The sequence below is a fragment of the Physeter macrocephalus genome, chromosome 9, assembly GCF_002837175.3.
Source record: "Physeter macrocephalus isolate SW-GA chromosome 9, ASM283717v5, whole genome shotgun sequence".
In the NCBI taxonomy this organism is placed as follows: Eukaryota; Metazoa; Chordata; class Mammalia; order Artiodactyla; family Physeteridae; genus Physeter; species Physeter macrocephalus.
In genome coordinates this window covers 15,293,309-15,313,303 of record NC_041222.1, presented here as the reverse complement: position 1 = coordinate 15,313,303, position 19,995 = coordinate 15,293,309, and the positions used below count along the sequence as shown (strand labels likewise).

Here is a 19,995-nt window from a genome sequence, read left to right as displayed (position 1 = left end):
TATTTTTTCTTTGAATTTAATTTTTGTTAGTTTGATTAATATGTGTCTTGGTGTGTTTCTCCTAGGGTTTATCTTGTATGGGACTCTCTGTGCTTCCTGGACTTGGGTGACTCTTTCCTTTCCCATGTTAAGGAAGTTTTTCACTATAATCTCTTCAAATATTTTCTCAGACCCTTTCATTTTTTCTTCCTCTTCTGGAACCCCTATAATTTGAATGTTGGTGCATTTAATGTTGTCCTAGAGGTCTCTGAGACTGTCCTCAATTCTTTTCATTCTTTTTTCTTTATTCTGCTCCCTGGCAGTTATTTCCACCATTTTATCTTCCAGCTCACTTATCCATTCTTCTGCCTCAGTTATTCTGTCATTGATTCCTTCTAGAGTATTTTTCTGTTTCCAAGATTTTGGATCATCTTTACTCTCATTACTCTGAATTCTTTTTCAGGTAGGTTGCCTATTTCATCTTCATTTATTTGGTCTTGTAGGTATTTACCTTGCTCCTTCATCTGTAACAAATTTTTTTGCCATTTCTTTTTTTTTTTTTTTTTTTTGATGGGTGGTGCTATATTCCTATCTTACTGGTTGTTTGGCCTGAGATGTCCAGCACTGGAGTTTTCAGGCAGTTGGATAGAGATGGGTCTTGGTGCTGAGATGAGGACCTCTGGGAGGCCTCACTCTGATTGATATTCCCTGGGGTCTGAGGTTCTCTTTTAGTCCGGTGCTTTGGACTTGGACCTCCCACCACAGGAGCTTGGGCCTGACCTCCAGCATGGGAACCAAGATCCCACAAGCTTTGTGGCATAGTAAAAAAAAAAAAAGAAGAAAGAAAGAAAAAAGAGCAGCACAATATCAAAGAATAAAAAACAAAATAAAATTAGAAAGATAAAAAATATATTAGGAAAAATAAAGCTATAACTGAAACAACTGCAACAAGGTAAAATAAAACCACAGCAGAAAAAAGAAAAAAAAGGGGGGGGGGGTTGGGGAACAAGCCAGAAGGAGAGATCACTAACAAAGTATAAAGGATAAAATAAAATTAGAAAAATAAAAGATGTATTAGGAAAAATAAAAATATAAAAGAATCAACAACGAGTCAACAAGGTAAAACAGAACCCCAATCTAAAAGAGGAAAAAAGAAAAGAAAAAAAAAAAAAGCCTTGGCTCTTGGGGCGGAGTTTAGGTGGGGGGTGGAACTCAGGTAGGGGTGGGGTTTTGGTTGGGGCGGGACCTAGGGGGGGTAGGGGGAGTGACATTTGAGTGTGGGGCAGGGCCTAGGCCAGGCGACGTTCAAGCGTGGGGCGGGGCCTTTGCTGAGGACCTGCTCTGGGAAGGGGTGAGGCAGCACGTGGAATGGAGGGCCTCTGGAGTGTGGAGTGCTGGAGTTTGGAGGTAGGGCCCTGAGTAGGGTTTAGGCCAAGCACGGTTGGAGGGGGTCTCAGAGGGGGTCTCCGAGTGTAGAGGTGGGGCCCTGGGTGGGGGTGTAGGGGCGGGGCTTGGGCTCTGCACAGCAGGAGGGAGGCTCCGAGGGCAGAGGATTAGACCCGGGAGCCCAACAGACTCCCCGGTGCCTAAGTGGACAGGGAAAGCGCTGGCCCTGTTCCCTTCTGTTCCTTCGTGCCCCTCCCCCACCGTCTCCCCCAGGGTCTCCCCTGTCCCCGCTGGACCCCTAACTGGGGGTGGGTCCCGCTGGGGGTAGGAATTCCTCCCCTCCCCCAGCCGCCCCTCAGGGGTGCCGGTCCGGAGGTCCGGGCTTTACTTTTGCTCCCCCTCCCTCCCTCCCACTCTCTCAGGACCCGCGCGGCTGGAGGGGGTCTCAGTGGGCAGAGGATTAGGCCCCGGATCTCAGCAGGCTCCTGGGGGTCCATGTGGGCAGGGGAAACCTGGCCACGCTCCCTTTGGATCCTCTGCCCTCCCAGTGGTCCCCCAAATTCCCCCTTCGGACGTGGGATCCCTTCCCCTCCCCCAGCTGCCCCTGTGGAAGTGGAGGCGGGTGCCAGTCCCGTCCCGCCTCCACTTCTCCTCCCCCATCACCCCTCCCAAGTCTCACGTCCTACCCGGTCCCTGGGGGTTCCTCCCATCCCCTTAGGTGTCCGTGGTCCCCCATTGGTGCCTGGTAGGTGCCCCAGTTGTGAGGAGACACGAATTCCACGTCCTCCTAGTATGCCATCTTGACTCCGCCCCCTCTTTTATTTTTTTTTATGATAGCCATCCTAATGGATGTGAAGTGGTATCCCATTGTGGTTTCGATTTTTTTTTTTTAATACATTTATTTATTTATTTATTTATGGCTGCATTTGGTCTTTGTTGCTGCCTGCGGGCTTCTTCTAGTTGAAGTGAATGGGGGCTACTCTTCATTGCGGTGCGTGGGCTTCTCATCACAGTGGCTTCTCTTCGTTGCAGAGCCCGGGCTCTAGGCACACGGGCTGCAGTAGTTGTGGCACATGGGCTCAGTAGTTGTGGCTTGTGGGCTTTAGAGCCAGGCTCACTAGTTGTGGCACACGGGCTTAGTTGTTCTGCGGCATGTGGGATCTTCCCGGACCAGGGCTTGAACCTGTGTCCCGGGCCTTGGCAGGCGGATTCTTAACCATTGTGCCACCAGGGAAGTCCCCTGTGGTTTAAATTTTCATTTCTCTAATTATTAGTGACGTTGAGCATGTTTTCATGTGCTTATTGGCCGTTTGTCTACCTTCTTTGGAGAAATATCTATTCCAGTACTTTGTCCATTTTCGAATCAGGTTTTTTTTTTTTTTGTCCCTGAGTTTTAGTAGTTCTTTATATATTCTTGATATTAATGCCTTATCAGATATGTAATTTGCAAATATTTTCTCCCATTCTGTTGGTTGCCTTTTCACTCTGTTAATAGTGTCCTTTATTGCACAAAAGTTTTTCATTTTGATGAAGTCCAATTTGTCTATTTTTTCTTTTGCTGCTGTGCCTTTGATGTCTTATCCAAGAAAATCAGAGCCAAATCCAGTGTCATGAAGCCTGATGTTTTCTTCTCTCTATGCCATCTTGATCTAGCCTCTAATAGCAGTTTCTATTTGTCTGCTAGTTAAACATAAATATCTATCTTTCCCCCACACTGCCCTTGTCATTAGTATGACTGTTTAAAACCTGGCAGTTTTGCTATCAAGCCACAATATAGATACAGCTGCTCTCTGATGAAAGGCTAAGACAAGCTGGAGTAAGTTCTGAATGACCTTGATCTTAACCCTGATCACAGTGAAAGGGACCAGGGAAGAGTAGAGTAGGTGTTTTTGGAATCAAAAGGACCTCACCCCAAATCTGCCTGCCTCTGCCACTGCTAGCTGGGTGGTTTGGGGCAAGTTCTGCCTCTTTGAGCTTCAGTTTTTATTTTATTGTTTATGTTTAAAATGGGGATAATAATACCTACCTTGAGGTGCAGTTGTGAGAATGACAGATAATGTGTATACATGTCTGGCTCTTGGAAGCTGGAAGCCCTAATTATTAATTATGCTGTGTTAGACTTGGTTATCACCCAGTACATCTCCTCTATTTGACCACTAGCCCGTGAGCACCTCCAGGGACCAGTGTAGCACATCTTCATCTCTGGATCCCAACATTTGGTCCCAAGCCTAGTCAGTGGTAGGACCTCTGTAGGCCTTTGTTGAGTGAATGATTTGGAAGGTGAAAAAACATTCCCTTGCCGCCAGCCTGAAAGCCATATCCCTGTCATGGCACGTGGGTGTGAACTTGTGAGTCTGAGGAGTCACGTGAAATACATTCTTGCTCTTTTGGAATGCATTTCTTTCCACATATGGATGCCAAACGATGTCCAACTTTTCCTCTCTCCTCTTCACTGCTACTTTCCAAGTGAAACTGATCCTGCATCCCAGAGGGAATTTTGGAAGAGGTTTCGGTGGAGGTGAAAACCAAGTGCCTGAATGGTTTTATTGCTGAAAGTCCTGAGTCTGGGAAACCTCTCAGTCTTGGGGTTTCCCTCAGAATGAAAAGCAAGGGGAAGCTGACTGGCAGGTACACGGACAAGACAGAGATCTTTTGAATTTCCAACTTTATCAAAGTTTGGTTTGATAGATTCTGTACGGTTCTGTTAGGTTACCTTGAATTTGGTACTTAGGTGAGAATGGAGCAGATCAGATTTTGTTCTGGTTCCATTCAAATTTTTATTCTCTGTACAAAGTAATACCATTGGCAACTTTAAAAATAGTTACAGCGTGCAGTATTTCTTGACATGCTAAAGTGGCCAACATTGAGATTGAGGAAATACATGTATTAATTTTGGATCATAGTTTCTTTTCTAAGCCTATTTTAAAAAAAAATTTTTTTAACATCTTTATTGGAGTATAACTGTTTTACAATAGTGTGTTAGTTTCTCCTTTACAACAAAGTGAATCAGTTATACATATACATATGTTCCCATATCTCTTCCCTCTTGCGTCTCCCTCCCTCCCACCCTCCCTATCCCACCCCTCTCGGTGGTCACAAATCTAAGCCTATTTTTGGACTGCAATTTGCTGTCATCAACACCAAATTTTCTTCCTCGGTGAAGTATTTTCTCAAAGACAGGTCTTTATGAGTAATCATCAGAGAAAGGAAGCAGGTTAATTTTACTTTGAAAATTCTATTGGGTGCCAAAGCTGGTAGGATGTGCAAAAATACAGGCTTGAACTGTTTCAGAAATGGACTTTAAAAGAATTGTGGCTAATATTTTTCATCCCAGTGACTATTTCTGAGTTCAAATTTAGTAGAAGATGATTATGATTACTTAACAGAAACATGATCAGACAGGTATTTTATATCCTGGTACGTTCTTTATGCTCTCTCACTGAGCCAGCAGACTCCATTTGTCTCGTTTCCACGGTCTAGACCCTCCCTAGTGTTGTCAGCCCATCACTGACAACATCCAGTTTAAAACACAGATCTGAGTAAGTCATCCTCCTGCTTAAAAATCCTCACTAGCTATCCCACTTCTCCCAGGATAAAGTCCGAAGACATCCCAGGCTTGTGTGAGCTGATCCTCCATTGAGACTATAAGCTTGCTTCCTGGCTCTTTCATAGCCTTTTTAGAACCCTTCACTTATCCACATAACAAAAAATTAGCCATTTCAAACTAAACAAGTTAGTGGCATTTAGTAAACTTAACAATGTTGTGCAACCACAACTATGATCCAGTTTCAGAATATTTTCATCACCTCCAAAGGAAACCATGTACATATTAAGTAGTCACTCCCTATTGCCCCTCCCCCAGCCCCTGGCAACCACCAACCTACTTTCTGTGTCCCTGGACTTATCTGTTCTGGACATTTCATAAGTATAGAATCATTGTGTGGAATATTGAATGGAATCATGTATAATATATGACCTGTGTATCTAGTTTCTTTTTTATAATACAGTATTTTTGAGGTTCCTTTGCATGGTGACAGCACTGTATTAGAAATTCATGCCTTTCTATGTTTGAATAATATTCTATTGTATGGATATAGCACATTCATCTGATGGTAGACATTTGGATTGTTTCCATTTTTTGGCTGTTATGACTAGTGCATGCACGTATGTGTGTTTGCTTGAGTACCTGTTTTCAATTCTTTTGCATATATACCTAGGAGTGGAATTGCTGGGTCATATAGTATTTCTATGTTTAATGTTTCAAAGAATTGCCAGACTGTTTTCTTCCCTTTTCTCTCGTGTTTCTATAATACAATATATTCAAGAAAATTTCTACTGAAGTACAGTTATAAGATACCTTTAGTTATAACAGTTTGTATATGTATCTGACGGCAGGGGTTAGGTCTTATTTATTTGTGAATCTCCAATACCCGGTACAGGGCTGCACAGAGAAGGTACTCAAAAAATGTTTGTAGAATTGGATTGACTATAGAGGGATTATATGCAGTTTTATCCTTGAGGAAGATGTGGTGTATGTGGTAAGGCTGTGAATATGAGTGATGGGCTAAGTGGAGATAGGGGGTGGGTGAAGTGAAGAAAACCCTCCCTACTCCTTTGGACAAAGGGAAAGGAAGACCAGTGTGGTAGAACTAGTTATCCATAGGCCTGGCTTCTATTGCTGGTTTGCTTTTAACTAACTCATTATAATTTTCTGAGAAGTTCAGTTCTCCTCTTTGTCAAATGAAAAGATTGAATATTTTAGTGATATTCCATTTTTGGGGCTTGTTTTAAGCAACGGGAACTGTTTTATTCATATGAACTCACTGGTGGAAGCCCAGTATGCCTTGGTGGGGGGAAGGGCAGAGTGCAGAGCAGGGCACAGACCAGAACGCAGGGCAGCCCCTATCCCTGCAGCCCCAAGACCTTGGCAGGACCCTGAAACTCAAGGTCCCAGCACAGTCAGTAGCTCTGAGAGACCTCTGTTCTAGAAAGATCAAGGAAGCATTAACGCACACAAGTACATATTATTCTGCAAAAAAAGAATTTTTTCCAAGCAATAGAAGGGAGCTTAAGGATTGAGACAGTAACTTCAATGGGAAAAGAGCAAAAGAGCTAATGAAAAATTACAGTGAGTAGTACATTTGGTTAAAAAGCGGGTCCGCAACCTCCTTCTCACCTCCTCATACTTGAAAAGATGTTGCAGGTTGACTTCATGAACAGAATTGTCAAGCGTTTGTACTCTCCTAACTGAATGGATTCCTGCTCCATGAGAGCACTTCCTCTGCAAATGTCCTGCCTGGTATCATAGCTGAACATGTCGCTGGGCAGGCCTGGTCTGGTCCTTACTTTCTGGGTTTCCTTTTTTTTTTCTCTCTCTCCTCTCCTGGCAAAATGTCTTGAAAACATGACATTTACACTCCACACTCATGTTATCTTTTCTCTCTAGTGCTTTGCTTTTGAACTAGCCTTGAACATCGTGAGGGTTAGCTGAGGCCCCCAGACCACTTCCTGGCACGCCTGTGACATCAACAGACCATAACCTCTCTCTCCACAGGATTGCTGCTGATGCTTGGCTTGCTTTGGTCTTGTTCAATTTTTTATTTCTGCTGAAGCTCATTTTTAGGCAACACTTCTGAAAATATGCCGCCTGAACCTCAAAATCTCTTCTATTTATTCAGGTTGAGGCACAGAAGTCATTCAGGCACTGAGACCGAAGTTGATTTACACGAATGTCTGAATTAGACCCCAAACCATGTTGTTTTTATTGTGAATATCCCTACGTGTCATCACAGAAACATAGTTCAAGCAGCATAACTGCAAACAGTATTCACATTCCACTCTTAACCCTCTCGTTCATTTGTTTTTTTTCTTTTTTTTTTTGTGAGGCTCTTCTGGAAATTCTACAACTTCTTTTAAAACAGATTTTCTGGACAATGCCCCTTTTGGTGGTAGAGCCCTATTATAAAAATAGAAAGGAAATTCAGTTTCAGTATCCCTCTGATTTTACTTGCTTAACAGTTGCTTTCACTCCAAAATGGGCATGAACGTAAACACAGCAATATTTTTCACCATTTCTTTAAATGTTTTTTTAAGAAAGGGAACTTACAGTTTTCCGGAGGATACCTGTATGACGTTAATCCCTCTTGCTCCACCATGATGCTGTGGGACTAGTGGAGGATTGGATGCCGTAATCCTTTAAATAGCACTTCAGAAATGATTTAGAAAAGCTAAAGTCTGTCTTGTAAACCCCAGAACTTGTCTCAGATCTTGCCTCGATCAACTTCCAAAGTGTAATGCAACGTGATTATGTTCCTCTGGGGAAACCTGTGAAACAGGTCTTTGAGCTCCATTGGATGTGTCAGAGTTTTAATTGATTCTTTACCATGTCTCTGCTCCCCCTAATAGCAGTGCTAAGGACAGGACGTGTTTTGTGGGAACAGTCACCCAGAGCTTAATTTGTTGTTGCGTAGTAGACAAGACTATTTCCCAATGAAATTAAATTAGTGTCGTGCCCTGAGAGTTTCTTCCTGATCAAGTGTGCTCTGCTGATTATTGAGAGTGCAAACCTTGATAGCCTCCAATTAGCACTGATGTGATTCCAGGGAAAACTTACTCCCTGTTCCTTGCCAGTTATAGATAAACATTTTGGTTGAGAAGAGGTGTGCCACAGAACTCTGTTCCTTGAGTTCATTTACTTTTCTCTTGCTTCTTGGATCACAAGACAGGGGTGAGCCACACGCCCTTATTACAAGCCATTTAAAGTACCTCACATATATTATCTCGTTTTGTCCTCATGATAACGTTGCAAAGAGGGCAGGCAAGTATCATTATGCCCATTTTACAGATAAGAAAACTGAGTCCCAAATAGCTTTGCAACTTACTTAAGGAACCACCAGTAATAAGCACCAAGCAAGGACTAGAAAGCAGATACTCTTTTTAGTAATTACCCTCTTTCTTGGACAGTAGCCAAGACTGCTCTACCTAGAGCTTACTGCAGTGGAATTTCTGGCCCCCAATACAATTCGTTTATTCATTCAATCGACAAACACTTGCAGTGAGTATGAATTTGGGGCCTCAAAATTCAGATCTGTAAAACAAAGGTAGATTTATTTTTAAACTTCAAGTAAATTCTCTCTTGGGTCCTCATTCCTCCTAGTGGCAGAAACTTGTCAATTCTAGGTTTTCTCTGCCAGCTCAGGCAATTTCCCCCTCCTCCCTTTTCTTCTGTAGTATATAAGTTCAGGCCATTGGAAGGTTTGTGTGTGTGTGTGTGTGTGAGTGTGTGTGTGAGTGTGTGACAGTGTGTGTGTTATGGAGATGGTAGACACATATGGCCTTCTGGGGTCTTGTTACTCTGATTGCTGGTGAAATGTGTGGCCCATCTGGTCTTCCAACATTTGGTAAATACTAGCATTTATTGCTATGTGATTTTTTAAAAACTCTGCTCTTGAGGCATCTGTAGAACTGCTGGCTTGCCTTCTTTCATCTAGCTTCTATGTCCTCCTTATAAGTATGAAAGACACTTGGCTGCCCTCTTGAGCTACTCTGAGGATTTGGGGGAATTTCATAGGACTCTCTCAGGCCTCTTGGTCTATCCTTGTCATATGTCTTTTTTATTGGAAGCTTCTCTCTCCTACCCTATTGTGTGTGGGAGTGGGGAGAGGAAACTGTTTCCCCACCTCCTCAGGTATCACCTGGTGTGAGGCACAGGTCTCCTGTACCCCTGGATCTACCAAACCAAGCTGGGGTGTATCTCATTTCCCTGACTACACACATATCCCCTCACCCTGGCCTTACCCAAGGGAAGGAGGGAGGGTGGGGTGAGGGGCATAAACAGGGACATTCTCCATCATCCAAGTGTCTGCTCTGCTGTCCAATGCTCTCCTCTAGGGCAGGTAAATTTTACTTCCTCTGGGTCAGGGTGTGGGTTGGGGGTGGGGAAGAAGGATTAGCCCATCAAGTATTCATCCAAATCTGTTATCTCTGCCAGGAGCTCTGCTTTTGAAGGTCAAAAGTTATGAGTTAACTTTTTTTTTTTTTTTTTGTGGTACGCAGGCCTCTCACTGCTGTGGCCGCCCCCGTTGCGGAGCACAGGCTCCGGACACACAGGCTCAGCGGCCATGGCTCACGGGCCCAGCCACTCCACGGCATGTGGGATCCTCCTAGACCAGGGCACGAACCCGTGTCCCCTGCATCGTCAGGTGGACTCCCAACCACTGCGCCACCAGGGAAGCCCTAACTATTTTTATTCTCTCTTCCTTGAAGCAGTAAAGGTGGAATGTCTTAGCTGTCTAGGCTGGTGGGGCGAGCAATGGGGTACACAAAACTCTGTGTGTGTGTGTGTGTGTGTGTGTGTGTGTGTGTGTGAGAGAGAGAGAGAGAGAGAGAGAGAGAGAGAGAGAGAGAGAGAGAAGAGCTGTTAATACCTCATAATATTACCTGAGTTTTGTCATTTTTGCCTAACATGTGTGTGTGTGTGTGAGAGAGAGAGAGAGAGAGAGAGAGAGAGAGAGAAGAGCTGTTAATACCTCATAATATTACCCTGAGTTTTGTCATTTTTGCCTAACATGTTCCAGATTCTCTGCCAGATGGGGAATATAGAGGTGAGCAGACTATATCCCTTGCCTAAGATGTTTACAGCCTAGTGAGAAAGGCAGAGACAAGGAGGTTGGCCCTAAGGCGAGATGCAGGCTGAGAGTGGTGTGCACTATTTAAACCAGTGTAGTGTGCTGGCTGATTGGAAAGATGTATAAGGTGCCACTTGTACCCTTTCCCGAAGACCCAAGCAAAGACTTTACAATTCTACAGTTTCCCTATTATCCAAGCTATTTGGTGCTCACCACTTTGGGTAACTGATCTGAACTAAGTTTTAAGTGGAAAGCAAAAGGAAAATTAATAGTAAAACAATTATAATTTTGTATCTATGATCTCACAGGACCTTCTCCACCTCAGTGAGAGCTTGTAGGGTTATCTCCACGTGGCCCATATAGAGCCAGGGTTACTTAATAGCATCTTCTAGGTACCACTGCAAGCTGAGAAACATTAATTTGGCATTATGAAATAATTTGAAGCCGGACCCAGCTTCCGGTTCTGGTGGGCGTTTGTCTGTTGGCTGTTGTGCTACGTGTCTTTGGCTTGTGAGCAGACGGTGGGCAGGCATCATGGATCAGGTAATGCAGTTCATTGAGCCAAGTTGGCAGTTTGTGAAGGACTCAATTCGGCTGGTTAAAAGATGCACCAAACCTGATAGAAAAGAATTCCAGAAGATTGCCATGGCAACAGCAATAGGATTTGCTATAATGGGATTCACTGGCTTTTTTGTGAAATTGATCCATATTCCTATTAATAACATTGTTGGTGGCTGAATACCTTTTTAGAAAAGTGTTTTTCATCTTGGGGATTGGTGAACAAGTAAGGATTTGAGACGCTCATGGAGTAAAAATTTGCCTATATGTTTTGTGTTTTTCTTTCATTTTTTTTCTTCCAAGATGTTTTCTATTTGTAAACTAAAATAATTTCAAAATTTATAAAAAGCAGTAATTTCAACTTTTACTTCTGTTTCTCAAAAAAGCCTAAAAGAGAGTATGTTCATTACATACAGCAAATTCCCTCCTCTTCTTTCATCTTCTCTTTTCTCCTTCTCTCTCTTCCTCTTCCCTTCCTATTTGTCCTATCTGTCTGTCTGTCTATCTATCCATCCACCATCTATCCATCTGTCATCATCTATCATCCATTCATCTGTCTCATGACCAGCTTTGCTCTTTTCCCAGTCCAAATTCCCACCTTAGATCTCTCAAACTGAGCTGGCATAGTCTTTTGGAAAAAAACATAAACATTTTCAACCATTTCCTGTTTTAGTTTCCTCTCTTTCTCTTTCTCCTTTTCTTTTTCCTCTCCTTCCAGTCCAGTAGCAACCTGTCCTTTTAAAAATGAATCTAAATATTACTTTAGCTACATATTATAGATCTAGGAAAAAGTCTGGTGAAGACAGAACCATCCTTAGCACGCTGGGGGTGGAGGTCGGGGTGATGGGTTGATGGGAAAAAGGCCGAGGGAGAGCCAAGGAAGCAAAGACCGTTTTCCTTAGTGGATGGAGAAGGGGATGTGTTATTATTTGCAAGTCTATTTTTTTGATCCCTGTCAAACTCTTTTACAGATGGAGAAACTGAGGCCTGGAGAATAAAATAAGCTGCCCAAGGTCGCACAGCTGGTAAGTGAGAGAGCTGTGGTTTAAATCCAGATCTTTGACATTAAATGTTCTTCCTACTCACAAGTGGAGTGAATTCCCAGTTTCTCCCATAATTCAAATGAGAGGAAAATTCAAATAACAAAGATTCTGTCCCCACCCCTCAAAAGTAGTAATGGAGAGGACAGTTAATGGAAAAAAGATGCCAGGTCTAGCATGAGAACTATGGTTTGTTGGTTCCTTGATATGGAGATGGTAATGGCCACCCACTGCCAGAAGGGAGGCAAGAACCAGGAGAGGCAACAAGATGGAGGGAGCTGAAGGCCTTGTGAATTAACAGTATTGGAATTACATGGGTTCTGAAGTTTGTGTTTTAAGTGTCAGCCACAGGGAAACCTGAGAGATCTGGGTTACTGCTGAAGAAAAATATGTTACACAGTGAGAACAGAAAAACCCGGTACTGTTTCCTGATTACTGTATTGTATAGTACATGGACCTTATAAAAAAAAATTAAAACGTATAGCAGAAAGTGAACAGCCCATGCAATACCCCAACTCACACACCTATAAAAGTCATAAGAAAATCTTCATATTTTTTCTATACAAATTCTAATATGGTGGTAAAATAGCAGAATATCATTCACAATCTGTATGAAATCTTGCAATCATATAGGTTCCTTTACCTTTACCCCTTTATGTTATAGGTGTTGTGGTGATTACATCTACATACATTGAAAACCCCATCAGACAACTCTGTCATTACTGCTTTAAACAATCATACGTATTTTAAGGAGCTTAAGAGATGAAAATTAGTATCCATTTACTCAGATTTTTACCATTTTTGTTGTTTTTCTTTCATTCTTAACGTTGCAAGTTTCTCTCTGGTATCAGTTTCCTTTCGCCTAAAGAATTTCCTTTAGCATGTATTTTAGAATCTGTCTACTGGTTACAAATTCTCTTAGATTTCCTTCATTTGAGAATGTCTTTATTTCACCACCTTCATTCCTGTAAGATATTTTCACTGGATATAGACTTCTGGGTTGACACTTGTTTTCTTTCAGCACTTTTAAAGATGTTCAACTGTCTTCTGGACTCCATGGTTTATGATGAGAAATCAGTAGTCATTTGAATTATCTTTCCTTTAAAAATAGTGTGTTGTTTTCCTCTAGACTCAAGATTTTAAAATATTTTTTTCTTGGTACTTAGTAGTTTTATTATGATGTGTCTGGGCATGGTTTTCTTTGACTTTATCTTGATTGGGCTTTACTGAGTTTCTTAGATCTGTAAATTGATGTCTCACCAAATTTGGGAAATTTGGGCCATTATTTCTTCAAATGTTTTTATGTACCAATATCTATTCTTCTGGGACTCCAATGGCATGAATGTTAAACATTTTGATCTTGTCCCACAGATCTCCATGGCTCTGTTCATTGTTTTTCAGTCTTTAGTCCCTCTATTATTCAGATTGGATAATTCCTATTCATCTGTTTTCAAGTTCACTGACTCTTACCTCTATCATCTTCATTCTGCTATTGAGTCCATCTAGTAAATCTTTTATTTCAGATTATATGTTTTTCAGTTTTAAAATGTCCCTTTTAAAATAGTTTCTATTTCTCTGCTGAGAATGTTTATCTTTTCATTCATTTCAAGACTATTCTCCTTTATCTTATGGACCATCGTTATGATAACTACTTTAACATCTTTGCCTGATAATTCCAACATCTGGATCATCTAGGAGTTGGCATCTTTTCTCTCTTCCCTTGAAATTTTCTTCTTTTGTGTATGCTGGGTAATTTTGGGTTGTATTCTGAACATTTAAAATATTATGTCATGAGACTCTGTGACCTATTAAAATCCTCTGGCAAATGTTGATATTTATGTTTCAGCAGACCTTATTAGGTTCAGACTGCAAAATCTGTATCCCCTTCTGTGGGTGACTTTTCCAATGATAGTTTTCAAACTGTTGCTATGGTGTTTTGGGTCTGTCCCATGTTTTTGCTACTTAGCGGTTAATCTGAGACTTGAGTGGTGGTTTAAATCATAATTCAGTTCTCAAAGACTTTTCCATGGTGCTTTGTATCTGTCTTGTGCATTCACAGCTCAGAGTTAAGTCTGGGCCTTGTGTAGGTTTATACACAGAATTAGAAAATTCCTTTTTCTGGCTCTTTCCTCACCAGGATTCTTCTCTGTGATCTAGCCCATAGAGGACTCATGATCCTCTGCTCAGAAAGATGGGGTTTTACTCAGGGTTTATCTGTCTGTATCCTTGCTGCTATAGCACCCCTCCATGACTGGGACCCACCCTCAGGGCAAAGAAGCAAGAGGAAAAAAAGAGAAAAAGAAAACAGGGATTCCTCACATACTTTTGGGAGTGTAGGGGCCTCTTTCCCCAATTATCCTGGTCAGAGAAACAGAGTTCCTATTGGAGTTTCAGCTGCCTGCACTGCCACCACACAGTTCCATGACTGGGGCTTGTCTTCAGGTCAAACCTGGGGAGCTCATCCCTCGACAGGTTGCTGCTGCAATTGTTTACTTCCCTTCTTGTCTCTTCTGTTTACTTTTCAGAGTCCTCAGGTAGTTGCTTTTTATATCTTGTACATTGTTTTTAGTTGTAATTAGAGAGAGGTAGGCTATTGTGGGCTTTATCCATCTTGTGTGGCACCAGAAGTTCTTATAATCCTTTTAAAGTTTCATCTTTTTACTTTTAAATCTTTGCTCCTCTGGAATTAATTTTGATGTAAGGAGTAATGTAGTACACTATTATTGTTGTTGTTGTTATTATTATCCTAGGAAATCTTTGGTAGGTGAATAAATCAGGAACCATAGTGGGAAGACCATGGGATTAACAGTTGCATCAGTCTGGGTTCAAATGACTCCATCACTTACAAGTTCGTGACCTTGGGCATAACCTCCCTAATCTCAGCTTCCTCATCAGTACAGTAAGGATAATGAATAGTATCTGCTTCACAGAGTTGCTGTGAATATTAAATGAGATAATGCTAGTAAATTATTTTGCACGGGGTCTAGCACTTAGTAGGGGAATTAATAAATGTCAGTTATCGTGGCTATGATGATGGTGATAATTATTGTTGTTATCTAAGTAACAAGACCAAGTCATTACACTTGAGAGTCAGATGCACTGAAGGCTTAGGGGTATGTTACTTAGTCACAGTACATATGTCAAATCATATAGAAAGCTGCTCTGTGTCCCAGAACATGTGTGAGGTCTGAATCAGTGACATGGATTTGAGTTTGTAGGATCAGGAAATGTGACTGGGAGATGGAGAATGTAGGTAAAACATTCATAGCTCCCTAAGTTAATGTTTGTAGACAAGGAAAATGAAGAATCCTACATTTTAGAAAATGGTGTTTTACAAATTGGAATCAGAATCGTCTCGTCTACTTGTTAAGATGCAGATTCTTGGGCCCCACTCCTGACCTAAGAAATTAGAACTGTGGGCAGGGCCTGGGAATATGCATTTAGCAGGCTCCCCAGCTAATTCTTTTTTTAAATAAATAAACAAACAAACAAATAATTAATTAACGTATGGCTGCGTTGGGTCTTCGTTGCTGTGCGCAGGCTTTCTCTAGTTGCAGCGAGCGGAGGCTACTCTTCGTTGCTGTGTGTGGGCTTCTCATTGCAGTGGCTTCTCTTGCTGAGGAACACGGGCTCTAGGCACGTGGGCTTCAGTAGTTGCAGCGTGTGGGCTCAGTAGTTGTGGCTCATGGGCTCTAGAGTGCAGGCTCAGTAGTTGTGGCACATGGGCTTAGTTGCTCCGCGGCATGTGGGATCTTCCCAGACCAGGTCTCAAACCTGTCTCCCCTGCATTGGCAGGTGGATTCTTAACCACTGCGCCACCAGGGAAGTCCCAATGAAGATGTTTCTGGATGAGATTAACATTTGAATCAGTAGACTGAATAAAGCAGATTGCCCTCCCCGAAGTGGTGGGCATTATCTAATCTGCTGAAAGCGTGAACAGAACAAAAATGTGGAGTAAGGGAGAATTTGCTCTCTCTCCCTGACTCTCTTCAAACTGGGACATCTGTTTTCTCCTGCTTTTGGGCTCAACCTCAAACCAGAACTTACACCACTGGTTTTCCTGGTTCTCAGGCCTTCAGACTCAGATTAGAACCATACCACTGGCCCTCCTGGGTCCGCATCTTGTCAACTGCAGATCTTGGGGCTTCTCAGCCTCCACAATCGTATGAGCCAGTTCCTTATAATAACTCTCCTTATATATGTGTGTATGTGTGCTTTTAACTATATGTACTTTTATATATATTTAAATATATATTTATATTTATGTAATATATTTTATATACTGCATATATATTTATATATACTGTGTGTGCGTGTATATATATGTATATATACACATACGTATATGTAGTGTGTTTCTCTGGAGAGCCCTGCCTAATGCATCTTCCTAGTTCCTCTGTGTCTTCCTGGCCCATCCCCTCCCTCCATGCCCAAGTCCCTTGCTTTGTCCCCTCAGTCACAGCAACCTGGTTCTCAGCACTGCTCTCCCTGTCCTATCACTCACCTGCTTAGATTTCCATGACTCCCTGTGGCCTTCAGGAGGAAGTCCCAGCTTTCCTAGGCTGGCCCGGGGAGCTTTTTTTTTTTTTTTTTGATGTGGACCATTTTTAAAGTGTTTATTGAATCTGTTACAATATTGCTTCTGTTTTATGTTTTGGTTTTGTGGCTGTGAGGCATGTGGGATCTTAGCTCCCTGACCAGGGATCGAACCCACACCCCCTGCATTGGAAGGTGAAGTCTTAACCACTGGACCGCCAGGGAAGTCTCCCAGGGAGCTTTCTTACCAACTACTCCAGCCTCCGCTCCCATCACCTGCACTCACCCGTCCCTGACTCTCGGCCCTGATTTGCAGCAGCAACTTAAACTGCTTATATTTCCTGCTTCATGTTTCCCTGCTGTTGCTCATGCTGTCCCTGCTGCCTGGGATGCCCTCACCCTCCAGACGTGTCTGGTTTACCTGCTAACTCCAGTTTATACTTTATGATTCCACTCAGTCACCACCTCCTCCAGAATAGTCCCTGACCCAACTTAGCCTGCATTAGCTGCTCCTCCTGTTGTTCCGGTGTTTCCCTCTGTTGTTTCTCTTATCAGATGTGTTATAATTACCTTGTGTGTGTCTGTCTTCCTCACTGGGTTGTAAGCTCCTTACCTTATTTAACTTTGTACTCCTAGACCCTAAAATGTAACTGGTACTAAATATATGTTTGTTGAATGAACAAAACCAAGTTTTTGTAGAAGGGCCTCTTTAGTACCAGCTGTCAAACTCTTCTCATACCACCTACCCCAGTGGCTCAAATCCAAGTGGTTTCCACCTGGATCTCTGCTTATCAACTCTTTCTGCTGCCTTCATGGACCCCTGGACCTTGTACTTAGTTTGGACTTTGGCTTGTGGTGCTTATTTCCTGCCTCTGCATTCTCACTTTTGCTGATCTTCTGGTTTGGACTTCTGTGTCTTACCCTTTCCAGTAAACCAATGATCTCCTGTCGTCTGGGGCTACTTGAACTGCAAGACCCAGCCTTCTCCGTCTCATCCATCTTGTCACCTCAAACACCCCCCCTACCCCTGTCATCTTCAAATTCCATGTTACACGTCCTAGATATTAAATATTATTATAAATTTTATTTTATTATAATACCATGAGAAAAATGTCCTTCATAACAAAACAACAACAGATCTGTGCATTAGTGTGGTTATGTGAGATTTACAAGGTGCTTTCACACAATTTATTTCATTAAATCCTCATAACAACCTCGTATAGCGGGTTATTATCCCCATTTTACAGATGAGGAAACTGAGGCTCAGTGTAGTTAAATGAACTGCTTGAGATCTTATAGCCAGAGAATAACAGAGTATGGACCTTAGATGAGATCCTTTGACTCCAGAGCTTTGAACTCTTTGGAGTTCACCGTGGCATTAAAAGATGAGCTATAGCTGATGAAAAACATATATCTGATTTTAAGCATGAAAACATGCCCTCTCCAAATCCATCTTCTGTACTACTGTTAGCATAATTTAAAAAAACCTTAAATTCAGGTCAGATTTCTTCCCTATTACAATCCTTCAGTGGACCTTGGTTCCTCATCCAGTTACCTGGGGTTCTGTTGAACCCCTGACCTCAGTCTTACCCTATGTTTTAGCAATCTCTACCAAGTGCCTTGCTCTAAAGGCCAGTGGTGGTCCATGCCTTGCTGTTCTTTGACCTAATTTCCCACCTATCATGCATCTGCCTTTTGCCTAGCCAGTACCTCCTTCCTTTCTAGCTCAGGTATCACCTCTACTCTGGACTCAACAGCCCCAACCCCCCATCCTCACTCCCCCTACTACCTCTTCCTTCATAGTGTCATGGAATGAGTCACATGCTTTTGTTTCAACACCTCTAACCATTTGTGGTGTTGTTTTCATTATCTGTCTGCCTCCCTCTGAAGACCTTTATATTCCTTCAGGTTACAAATAAGGCCCAAGTTCATCTGTGTTTACAGACACAGCACGTAGCACAAGTCCAGCACAGAGTAAAAGACAGTGGATGTTTATAGAATGAATAGACAGATGGATAGTTGGAAGGATGGATGGATTCATTTTTAGAAGGATGGATGGATGGATGGACGCATGCAATAGTGAACTTCAGGTTGCCCTTTCAAATCCAGGTCTTCTTCTTCTTCTCTATTTTCTCCAGTGGCAAAGTAATTAAACATTTTTAGTAGAATATAGAATATAGGGTTAACTTCTTTCCTCCTTAGAATAGTGTACTCATTGAGCTGTAGAGGAAATACAAAGTCACCTCTATCAAACCCCTGCCTTCAGACCTGTCAATGGGCCAGTCATCATTTTACTCTTAGATTATATTAATAACATTCCATTTGGTAGAAGGAACCCCTTATACTGAGCACAAGTACGCCTCCCTGAAACTACTGCACTTGGGTTCAGTTTTGGCTTTTTGAACCAATTTAAATGAGTATTCCCTCTTTCACAGGGTACATTTCAACATATGAGATCATGGCCTGCCTTATTCAAGACTCTGCTGCAAGTGACAGAAAACTCAGTTTAAACCAGGTAAATAAAAAAGGACAGTTATTGCCTCCTATGAGCCACCTGCAGAATGGCAAGGATGGAACTGTCCCCACAGTTGACTGGCCCCAGGCACTCCATCTCTCCATTTCTCAGCTTGTCTTCTATTTGTGTTTTGCTCCATTATTTCAGTTTCTTCCAGATGGCTGGGAATCCAAGTACCACCATCTCTATAAACACATCCTTTAACTTACCATCCAAGGGAGAAAAGGCAGAAACCCTAGGGCAGGGCTTTGATTGGTCTGGTTCAGGTCACATGTCTGTCCCTGTGGCTAGAAGTCAGGGTACTGCCGTTGAAACTGAAACCATGCACCTCAGATTGGGACTTGAACCCATGTGGCCGGGACTCGAACCCGGCCAAAACCCACAGTCTTCCAACTGAGATCACACACCTGGTTTCAGGACTTAATGAATTTCAGGTTCTTGATGTCTCATTGCAGAAATAATTCATTGAGGGGCAAAGTGACAGGTAAGAAGTGGATTTATTTAGAGAGAAACACACTCCACAGACAGAGTGTGGGCGGTGAGAAAGGCACCAGGGTATGGGGTTGTCAGTTTTTATAGGAGTGGGTCATTTCATAGGCTAATGAGTGGGGGTAGTATTCCAGTTATTTTAGGAAGGGGCGGGGATTTCCCGGAGTTGGGCCACTGCCCACTTTTTGATCCTTATGATAGGTCTTGGAACTGTCATGGCGCCTGTGGGTGTGTCATTTAGCTTGCTGTTGTGAGAGTATACTGAGGCTCAAGGTCTAGTGGAAGTTGACTTGTCTGCCATCTTGGACCCATTTGGTTCTAATCAGTTTATGTCATGTCCTTGGGCTATGTCATTCTTTCAGAGGTTGTGCCCTGCCTCCTTCCCTCCTGTTTCAAAACCCCCCTCCAGAATCACAAGGAATAGAAAAGGAGCAGGTCCTCTACAAAGCAAGGGAAATAGTTACCAGAATAAGGAGGCAAAGGATTCTGGTTAGACCAAAATAGGACCTCTGCCACACCCTGCATTCCTCTTACCTTTATACCTTAAGATTTTGAAATTTGAGATTTGAGTGCAGCCCAGACCATCCTAGGTCCCCCCTGGATATGCTCAAGTTTGTCAGTATCCCCCTCACAATGTGACCCTCTTCCCCCAGTGGAATCCTGAGGTACGCCCTGTTCCTCGAGTGATCTGATCTGCACAGGACACAGTAGATTCCTTGGGTTCCTTGTTCTGAACATGACCATCCCAGTGCCAGCCGTATAGTGCGTACTCCAGAGATAATGAATGCATAAAAAGATAACCATGGGGCTTCCCTGATGGCGCAGTGGTTGAGAGTCCGCCTGCCGATGCAGGGGACACGGGTTC

The 19,995-nt window shown here is 42.6% G+C and overlaps 1 protein-coding gene and 1 long non-coding RNA gene across 2 annotated transcripts in view; both read left to right on the top strand.

The window, feature by feature from the left end:
* Nucleotides 1-1,308: 1,308 nt before the first annotated feature.
* The window catches only part of LOC102982321 (uncharacterized), a 28,403-nt gene continuing 9,716 nt past the window's right edge, over nt 1,309-19,995 (top strand). Inside the window, exons 1-3 of the long non-coding RNA XR_447819.4 lie at nt 1,309-1,386; nt 11,522-11,575; nt 18,562-18,641. This is a non-coding gene — a long non-coding RNA (uncharacterized lncRNA). The remainder of the gene's footprint in view (nt 1,387-11,521; nt 11,576-18,561; nt 18,642-19,995) is intronic.
* On the top strand, nt 10,516-10,807 carry LOC112065466 (protein transport protein Sec61 subunit gamma-like). The gene has a single exon (XM_024126080.3). The coding sequence runs from the start codon at nt 10,527-10,529 to the stop codon at nt 10,728-10,730; it is 204 nt and encodes a 67-aa protein (XP_023981848.1). The 5' UTR covers nt 10,516-10,526; the 3' UTR covers nt 10,731-10,807.